This window comes from Bombina bombina, chromosome 12 (genome assembly GCF_027579735.1).
Source record: "Bombina bombina isolate aBomBom1 chromosome 12, aBomBom1.pri, whole genome shotgun sequence".
Lineage (NCBI taxonomy): Eukaryota > Metazoa > Chordata > Amphibia > Anura > Bombinatoridae > Bombina > Bombina bombina.
The window spans coordinates 123,964,497-123,975,054 of NC_069510.1; the positions used below are offsets into that span (position 1 = coordinate 123,964,497).

Genomic DNA, 10,558 nt, shown 5'->3' on the forward strand with positions numbered 1-10,558 from the left:
TTAGGAACAAAAAGGCTGCAAATGGTTTTAACATTGAGATACATACATATGCATGTCTAAAGATGTAGTTGTAGTATGTGCGTGTATATATATGTATTTACAGTCATACACATATAAACACATGAATATATATGTACACACATATAAACATACATATAAGTGCATTAGAGCCCTTTGCCATTAAGCAGATAAAAACATGATAAAACATATTTATGCAATATTCATATTTAATAAAGATTTTAACTATGTATTTACTGTAAATATTTTACATTTGCTAATGTGATTATGCTATGTTGTTTATGGGGTTAGGTTTTTTTAACATTTTTTTTTTCTGTTGGCTTCTATGGGGACTGCGAAAAAGTGATAGTTTTTGGGTTAAGTTAGGTTTTTCGCCTGATTTGGGTTACCGCTATCACAAAATTATGGTTTTTTTTACTTGTAATATGAGCGCAACCGAACAAGCGCAAAAAACTTAACTCTAGCTGAGTTTTAGTGGTGGTGGGGAAATACTGCACTTGTAATCTAGCTCTATGTGTTTAGTAGATCAGAGATAAATGGCAGCAGTTGTGCACATACAAATACGTTACTGCACTAATAGGTACATATGTATTTCCCACAGAGAATGAAGCTTATAGGCACCGTTATTACACAGTACAATATAACGCCCATCAGCTTATGTTGCTCCAGCAGATCCTCATGTTTATCCTTATCCTATGTGCAGAATTCAGTGAAGCTCCCTTGTTTGTGCAGCATAACACGGGGTCTGCTGAGGCTGGTGGGCGTTAGTGAATACCGCTCCTTGTGCCCTGGTTCACCCCGCTTTATACACCTGTGGTTTATTAGAACACGCTGACTGTGATTTGCATATACAGATACAGAAAAGATGCCAACCCTGACCATGTACACAGTGCCCTGGCACCTTGACACTTGTGCAACCTGTCATAACCGTGTGCTTAAGCGCAGCTCCCGGTGTTTCCGACCACTTGCATCGTTCCCAGCACCAAAGCCACAGATCACTTTTGAATGGGACATAGGAACCGCGTTATTGCTATTGGCTGAGAGCTTTTTGATGGGGTGGGGTTTTGCTGTCAGTCACTTATTTGCCTCACATGCCATAGGCTATGAGCGTGGTGGGCGGAGTTCCCAGTCGAGTACAAATAGACTGGCTGGCTGGAGTAACAAGCACAACGAGCTGTGAGGCTGAGCCGGCGGCCGCTGGGGGCGCACAGTAAGAGTATATGAGAGACCGCTGGGGAGCGTTGGCACAGCGCGCTCCTAGTAAGGGCCGGTGCAGCATGGAGTGCGCTCTAGATGCGCAGAGTTTGATCAGCTTATCCCTGCGGAAGATTCACAGCTCCCGCACCCAGCGGGGCGGTATCAAGCTCCATAAGAACCTACTGGTCTCCTACGTGCTCCGAAACGCGAGGCAGCTGTACCTGAACGAACGCTACGCTGAGCTGTACAGGCGGCAGCCGTTCCTTGCGCCCCAGCCATCGCACCAGCAGCCCATGGAGTGCGAAGCTATCCCCGAGCTCAGTCCGCTACAGATCCCCGAGGAGGGGGACGACGAGATCCACCAGCTGCCCAGGATCCAGCCCGGAGAGCTTCTGCTTATGGAACCGGAGGAGCAGCAGCCAGTGGAGCTGCCTCCCTGTGCGCACACCCCTCTCCCTGGCAAGGATTTCGGTTGCGCTGCTGGTGGAGTACACTGCAGCCAGACCACCGTACTGGACCTTGACACCCACGTTGTAACCACAGTGGATAACGGCTACCTGCACCAAGACTGTTGTGCCTCATCACAGTGCCCGTGCCAAGGGGTCCCGGCGCTGCCCAGTGTGCCACCACCTGTCCCCAGCCCCTGTCCTACACCAAAACGCAAGTATCCCCAGCTGGGCTACGGGTACAGCTCTGCGCCTGGGGAGGACGAGGAGCTGGAGCAGCACTTTGTGCCCTGCAAGCGGGGCAGATATGAGGACTTCTCCTGCTCGCAGATGGGGCCCCCTATAGAGCACACGGACTCTTCCAACATCTCCAACCTCATCTCAATGTTTGGCTCCGGCTTCTCGGGCTTTGTGAGCCGGCAGGCGGACTCTGAGCAGGCACTCAACGGACACTTATGTGGCAAGCAGGCGCTGGCTAGCCTGGGAGCCTGGACTAGGGCGATTGTGGCTTTCTAGCGTCACTTCTCTGGGACTTTAGTGACACTGAGGGACTTGCTCTGGGAATGACACTGATATCAGGACTTGCAAATAATGAGTTTTTTTATATTGAGAAAAAGTGTACATAATCCTAAAGATATTGTGGACTTTATTTTTGCAAAGACAAATTAAAATGCACCTATTTAATTGCAGTTTATTGTGTTCTAACTCGTAATGCCGAACTGAAAGGTTTACAAAGGCTTCAGGAAGGGGAGACAGGACAGTAGTTTATGGGTAGGGACAAAGCAAACTAGCCCCAAACTAACTGTTTGTAAGGTGTTCTTGCACCTATTCTGTATGCGGCTCTGAACGGGTTAAACAGCAATAGTTTAGTGCTATTTTGTACAGAAAGGAACAGTGTAGAGCAAACCCATGAGCTAGATCCCTTGTCTCCCTCCTCAAGCCTTTGTCTGCCCTGGACTTAAAAAAGATGAAGGCAGAAATGATAACATTATAACTTTATACCCATTTCTAGCTGATACTGATGTGTTGTGACCTCTTGCAGCTAATGTTGTATCGGCAAATAGGGGGAGGGCTGTAATGTCACTTATTCCATTAACATAATGTCCTGGGACAGAAAGTACAACATAGAAAAAGCTACTCCAACTCTCCAATGAAGCTGTAAAAAAGAGAAATACACTATGTTTTATGACTGACTGAGGGGTTCTGTTTCACTAAAGTTTTTCTGTTCTGGTTTCAGCCTTCAACTGACTTCATAGAACCAGCATTGTTTGGTGTTGTGGTTAAATCTGTGTCCAAATAGTTTTATTCATTTTTTTTATTAATTTGGCATTTTAAGCCTTTTGTTGTAAAAAGGAGATCGTAGGGGAACCTGCAATGCCAAGTCACATTACAAGCACTATGTGTATTAACGTTGCCAAACGTTAGAATTTCTTGTGTTCATGTATTTTGTGTATATTGAAATGTATCACCGGGTAAACTGTTAAATTTTATTTGTTTAAATTTATATTCTAAATAAAAAGAAAAAGTTTATGCAAATCTCCTTGGTCTGGAACTTGGTTTAATCTGATACCATAATGCAGGAGTTGACAAATCTATTTAAAATGTAGAAGCCGGGAAGAATATTTAGGATCCAGACAATGGTATGTGTATATATATATATATATATATATATATATATGGAATAACCCACAATCTTAGAAGCCAGGGGTACAATTCAAAGAAAATGGGGGCTCCTGGGTTTATCAAGCATGCCATAAGGACATGGGGTACTGCTACCCACATCCAGGTATATTCACTTCTGAGACCACTGCCTAAAGCTGCAGTGCTGGGACCCCAGTTATGCTTTTAATGTATTCACTTACGTAGTTGTGCTCTGTACTGGGTATCTCCCCATACCCCCTGTACATCCATTGGTACAACAATCATGGCACAAGGGGTGCACATACATCTGGGTCCCCAACTCCAGGGAGGCCACATGGTCCCTTTATATATTCCTGTGACTATATGTGAGATATGGGGCTCCCTTCTGACTCTGAGTGCATCACATAAATAAATGCACATTATTACAGCACTCACATCTCATGCCTATCACCCACTAGCTGGGCTGCATTTATAAGATCAGCCAGAGGTAGAATATTAATGTGCCAAGGAGACCACATGATCCTTATATAATCCTGTGCCCACTGTGACTATATGTGAGATATGGGGGATCATTCTGACTCGGAGTGCATCACATAAATGCACATTATTACAGCACACACATCTCATGCCTATCACCCACTAGCTGGGCTGCATTTATAAGATCAGCCAGAGGTAGAATATTAATGTGCCAAGGAGACCACATGATCCTTATATAATCCTGTGCCCACTGTGACTATATGTGAGATATGGGGGATCATTCTGACTCGGAGTGCATCACATAAATGCACATTATTAAAGCACACACATCTCATGCCTATTATGCTGGGCAGCATTAACAAGATCAGCTAGATGTAGAATATTAATGTGCCAAGGAGGCCACTAACTAACACGTATAAAGTGATGAGCCACTGGCATTCTATAATATAATGTGCGCTATTGGTCTGATCCTCTTACATATAACTCTCTCCTGTTCCCAAGTAGCAGCAGACTTTATCATCTCATCCTATTCACTGGAAAACTTGTGTTTGTTATCACAGCTCTGTGCCACTTGGTGGTGCGTGTGTTTTATAAGCAAATGAAAGAAGAAGCCCATCTGATCACCTATAGGATGACCTCACAGTGAGAGTAAATCCCATGAAGTTTGTGTATTTCTAACAGGAGCCCATGTTCTGCTGTTTGTTTCCAGACCCCCCCCCCCCCATAGGTACCATGATTGAGTGCTATATGGGCTCATTTCACGCACAGAATAACACTGTTACAAATAAAATATTACAGCAATGATAGCAGAAAATGCATACAACAACAATGTAGTCGATTCTAACAAAGTTTCACTGGATAGATCATAGATTTAGATAGATGGTAGGTAGTTTAGATACAGACAGATAGATACATATAGAAGATGATAGATATATAGTTGATAGGTAGTTTAGATACAGATAGAGATTGATAGATAAATGGATAGATATACACAGATAGACAGAAATATATACAGTCAGATACACACACACATATATATGTGTGTATATATATATATAATTATATATATATAATAAATAGATAGATACAGATAAATATATATGTATATATAATAAATAGAAATATAGTATATGTGCGATGTACCTATTGGGTGATAGATGTGAATAAAGAGTTTAACATAAAGAGTAATGAGAAAAGTCTGCTGAAGTGATGCTTCCAGCACAGGGTATTTTTATTTAGCAGCACATAAAGAAATAGGTTTATAGAAGAAATCTCCAGTCTGCCCAGCAGCGTGTGTAAGCAGTTGTCAGAGCTCCTCCTAGTGGCGCTTTGGTAGACACGCAGCCTGTGCTGAAGGTGTGAGATTGTTTGCCAATATTTCCAAATCTTTACAGAAAGAGCTTATCACATAGCAGTTCTTGTCCCCTGACACACCGTGGCGGGATTGCTGTGATTTTTCAAACTTCTTCAAAAGCTTCACAGCTCCACATAGTTCATTCGGTTAGAATGCAAGTTCAGCCAGAGATCACATTGCTAGGATAGGGTTGCATTAGAAAAAAATGCAAGCTTAAAATAATAGCTTTAATTGTGTAAACCGGTCAAATACTGTGATGTTGTCCAAGGCAGGATGCAATGAATTGAATCTCAAATCATTGGATCTGCACATTTAAAGCACTTGTTACAATGTAGTTTATATGAAAGTATATTCTGTAATAAATGTGCCAAAAAAGCTCCCTACCCACAATGATTTGAATCTTTGTTTTACAATACATTACCAGTTAGATATCCAGTGTGCTAGTCTTTTCTTTCACACAATTGTAGTGCTCTACAAATATTTAGTTTTGTGTCACTATATATCCCAGTCTGTTCATGGTGGCTACAAATTGTCCTCCATATTCTGTTTTCAAGTGCAAGTCTTCTTCCCAGCACCAAGCCAGCCCAGCGTGCCACTCTGTGCAGGGTAGAGAGAGTGGATGTGTAAAGAAATTGTGCAGTGTGTAGAATCCTATGGGTATATGTTTGTATGTCTATATATACAGTTTTTAATGGTAAAATAATGATCTATTTCTTTTACTGAAAGAGAATTCTTTAATGTCTATAATTAATGCCACGTCTCTCTGTCTCCTAAAACATATATTTTATTAATAAAATAAGCTAGAACACAACAAAATGTGTATCAGAATTGTATGTATGAAAGACATGAAATCTCCTTTATATAGACCAGGAGCCTTGTTGTCACAGCAATGTTAGTAATGGTCATTGACCAGTTTGCTAAATGTATTTCATACTGCTGCTATGAAAGATCTGGTGTTACCCCGCGCTGGAATTCACAATACAGCAGAACACTGCAGCACAGAAATGATCGCTAGAAAAACTCAGAGACATGCAGACAGTTGCAAGGAGAATCAGAGCAAGGCAGAGAGAGGGTACAGAGAAAAGGCACAGTGTGCGCTCCTAGCCACCTGCTATACCACTGCAGAGAGACAGGCACAATGATGAGGCAACATTAGACAGTTCCATGGTGTAAGGCAAACAATGAGAAAACAAAAGAGAAATAGACAGATTTAGAACATTTCACTGTGAGAGAGATGGATAGACAGCGGGACAAAGAGGAATAAAGGAGAGATGAAATGAGAGTGTGAAAACAGAAAAATATGAGTAAAAGAGTGGTGAGGGGGGATTGTGAGGGTGAGGTGAGAGAGTGGCGAGGGAAGGGTGAGAGAGTGGTGAGGGTAGGGTTGGAGAGTGGTGAGGGTGGTGTGAGAGAGTGGTGACTGTGATTGTGAGGGTATGGTAAGAGTGGTGAGGGGGATTGTGATGGTAGGGTTAGAGAGTTGTGAGGGTAGGGTGAGAGAGTGGTGAGGGGGATTGTGATGTTAGGGTTAGAGAGTGGTGAGGGGGATTGTGAGGGTAGAGTAAGAGAGTGGTGAGGGGGATTGTGAGGGTAGGGTTAGAGAGTGGTGAGGGTGATTGTAAGGGTAGGGTTAGAGAGTGGTGAGGGTGATTGTAAGGGTAGGGTGGAAGAGGGGTGAGGGGGATTGTGAGGGTGGTGACGTGAGGGGGATGGTGAGGGTAGGGTAAGAGAGTGGTGAGGGGAATAGTAAGGGTAGGATTAGAGATTGGTGAGCGAGATTGTAAGGGTAGGGTGGGAGAGTGGTGAGGGGGTTTGTGAGGGTAGGGTGGGAGAGTGGTGAGGGGGGATTGTAAGAGAGTGGTGAGGGGGGATTGTAAGAGAGTAGTGAGGGGGATTGTGTGTGGGGAGAGCAAGAGAAAAAAAATAACAGGAGAGAGAAAGTTTAAGTGAGAGAAGATAGGGTGGTCTGAAACAGGCAATATGAGGAAGAAATGAGAGAGACAGAAAGGGCGAGAAAAGGAATAGCAGGGAGAGGAGAGATGACATGGATAGGGAGAGAAGAGGGATATATAGAAAGAAAGAAGAATGTTAGAGAGGGAGGGAGAGAGAAGTGGGTTAGGGAGGGAGAGAGAAGAGGGATAGAGGAGAGAGAAGTGGGAAATGGAGGTAGAGAAAAGAGAGAAAAGTGGGGAAGGGAGGGAGAGGGATAGGGAGAGATAGAGAAGAGAGACATAGAGGGGAGATAAATGAGGAGGGAGAGAAAGAAGAGGGATACATTGGGGGTATAACAGGATTAGTGGAGTTGGAAAGGAATAGGGGCAGAGAGAAGAGGGATAGGGAGGGGGAGAAGAGGGATAGGGAGGGGGAGAGAAGGGGGATAGAAAGGCGGAGAGAAGAGGGATAGAAAGGCGGAGAGAAGAGGGAAATGGATGCAGAGAGAAGAGGGATACAGAGGGGAGAAAAGAGGAATGGGGGAGGGGGAGAGGTATAGGGCAGGGGAGAGAAGAGGGATAGGGCAGGGGAGAGAAGAGGGTTAGGGCAGGAGAGAGAAGAGGGATAGGGTGAGGGACAGAAGAGGGATAGGGAGGGGGATAGAAGAAGGATACAGAGGTGAGGTAAGAGGAGGAATGGGGGAGGTGGAGAGGTATAGGGACAGAGAGATGAGGGATATGGAGGGGGAGAGAAGAGGATAGGGAGGCGGAGAGAAGAGGGAAATCGATGCAGAGAGAAGAGGGATACAGAGGGGAGATTAGAGGAATGGGTGAGGGGGAGAGTTATAGGGATGTAAAGAAGAGGGATAGGGAGGGAGAGAAGAGGGATAGGGAGGGGGCGATAAGAGGTATATAGAGGGGAGATAAGAGGAATGGGGAGGTGGAGAGGTTTAGGGATGGAGAGGGGAGGGAGAAAAGAGGGATAGGGCGGGGGAAAGAAGAGAGATAGGGAAGCAGAGAGAAGAGAAATACAGAAGGGAGATAAGAGGAATGGGGGAGGTGGAGAGGTATAGGGACAGAGAGAAGAGGGTTAGAGAAGAGGGATAGGGAGGGGGATAGAAGAGGGATACAGAAGGGAGATAAGAGGAAGGAGAGAGGTGGAGAGGTATAGGGACAGAGAGAAGAGCGATAGGGAGGGGGAGAGGAGAGGGATAGGGAGGGGGAGAGAAGAGGGACAGAGGGGAGAGAAGAGGGATAAGGAGGGAGAGAAGAGGGATAGGGAGGGGGAGATAAGAGGTATATAGAGGGGAGATAAGAGGAATGGGGAAGTGGAGAGGTTTAGGGATGGAGAGGGGAGGGAGAAAAGAGGGATAGGGTGGGGGAAAGAAGAGAGATAGGGAAGCGGAGAGAAGAGGGATACAGAAGGGAGATAAGAGGAATGGAGGAGGTGGAGAGGTATAGGGACAGAGAGAAGAGGGTTAGGGAGGGGGAGAGAAGAGGGATATGGAGGGGGATAGAAGAGGGATATGGAGGGGGATAGAAGAGGGATACAGAAGGGAGATAAGAGGAATGAGAGAGGTGGAGAGGTATAGGGACAGAGAGAAGAGCAATAGGGAGGGGGAGAGAAGAGGGATACAGAAGGGAGATAAGAGGAATGAGAGAGGTGGAGAGGTATAGGGACAGAGAGAAGAGGGTTAGGGAGGGGGAGAGAAGAGGGATAGGGAGGGGGATAGAAGAGGGATACAGAAGGGAGATAAGAGGAATGAGAGAGGTGGAGAGGTATAGGGACAGAGAGAAGAGCAATAGGGAGGGGGAGAGAAGAGGGATACAGAAGGGAGATAAGAGGAATGAGAGAGGTGGAGAGGTATAGGGACAGAGAGAAGAGCAATAGGGATGGGGAGAGAAGAGGGATAGAGGGGAGAGAAGAGGGATAGGGAGGAAGAGAAGAGGCACAACGTGGGCTTCTAGGTACCTGCTATACCACTGCAGAGAGACAGGCACAATGAGGCAAAATTAGACAGGTCCATGTGGGAAGATAGTGTAAGGCAAACAATCAGAAAACAGGAGAAATAGACAGATTTAGAACATTTCACAGTGAGAGAGATGGATAGACAGCGGGGCAAAGAGGAATAAAGCAGAGATTAAAGAGGAGAGTGTGAAAATAGAGAAAAATGAGGAAGTGAGTGGTGAGGGGAATTGTAAGGGTAGGGTGATAGAGTGGTAAGGGGGATTGTGAGGGTAGGGTGGGAGAGTGGTTAGGGGGGATTGTAAGAGAGTAGTGAGGGGGATTGTGAGTAGGGTGAGAGAGTGGGGAGAGCAAGAGAAAAAAGTTGCAGGAGAGAGAAAGTTTAACTGAGAGAAGATAGGGTGGTCTGAAACAGGCAATATGAGGAAGAAATGAGAGAAACAGAAAGGGAGAGAAAAGGAATAGCAGGGAGGGGAGGCATGAAATGGATAGGGAGAGAAGAGGGATATATAGGAAGAAAGAAGAGGGAGAGAAAAGTGGGGTAGGGAGAGAGAGAGAGAAGAGGGATATAAGGGGAGATAAATGAGGAGGGGGAGAGAGAATAGGGATACATAGGGGAGATAAGAAGATTGGGGGAGTTGAAGAGTTAGATTGACAGATAAAAGTAGCAGTAAAAGCAAAGGGATGAAGGAGGGAGATATTAAAGACAAGGAGGAAGGGGCAGTGCAAAGAGGGATGAGGGAAAGGAGACAAATGTGAGAGGGACAGGAGAGAGGCAGATTGGAGAGAAACATGAGAAGTTGGAAAGAGGGGATGAGGAGGGAGAGGGGTAGGTAAGGAGAAGAAGGGTTAGGGAAGAACAGTAGAGGGATAAGAAACGTATAAGAAGGATGAGAGGGGTAGAATAGGAGAGACAAAACAGATGATCGAGGGAAAGGAGGCGAGAGAAAATGGAGTGAGAAAGGATGGGGAAGAGGAATGGAATAGGATAGAAAAGAGAGACAGCTGGAGGGTATGTGGGTTTAAGAGAATGGGGTATAGAAGTGGAATATAAGAGCTAAAGAGGGGCAGGCAGGAGAGGAGGCTATGTGGGTACAGTGGGTTGAGAAGAGGAATTTAAGAGGTAAAGAGGGGCTGGCAGGAGAGGAGGCTATGTGGGTACAGCGGGGGTAGAGCAGAGAAATATAAGAGGTAAAGATGGACAGGTAGATAAGGAGGGTATGTGGGTACAGGGGGGTAGAGAAGAGGAATATAAGAGCTGAAGAGGGGACAGGCAGGAGAGGTCGGTAGGTGGGTACAGGGGGGGATAAAGAAGAGAAATATAAGAGGTAAAGAGGGGATGGCAGGAGAGGAGGGTATGTGGGTACAGCAGGGGAAGAGCAGAGAAATATAAGAGGTAAAGATGGACAGGCCGGATAGGAGGGTATATGGGTGCCAGGGGATATAGAAGAGAAATATAAGCACTAAAGAGGGACATTCAGGAGAGTAGGGTATATGGGTACAGGGTGGTATAGAAGAGGAATATAAG

General features: G+C 45.3%; 1 protein-coding gene across 1 annotated transcript; it reads left to right on the top strand.

Moving 5' to 3' along the window:
• The first annotated feature begins 1,204 nt into the window (after window positions 1-1,204).
• Window positions 1,205-3,197, top strand: IER5L (immediate early response 5 like). The gene has a single exon (XM_053695917.1). The coding sequence runs from the start codon at window positions 1,239-1,241 to the stop codon at window positions 2,175-2,177; it is 939 nt and encodes a 312-aa protein (XP_053551892.1). The 5' UTR covers window positions 1,205-1,238; the 3' UTR covers window positions 2,178-3,197.
• The last annotated feature ends 7,361 nt before the right edge of the window (window positions 3,198-10,558 follow it).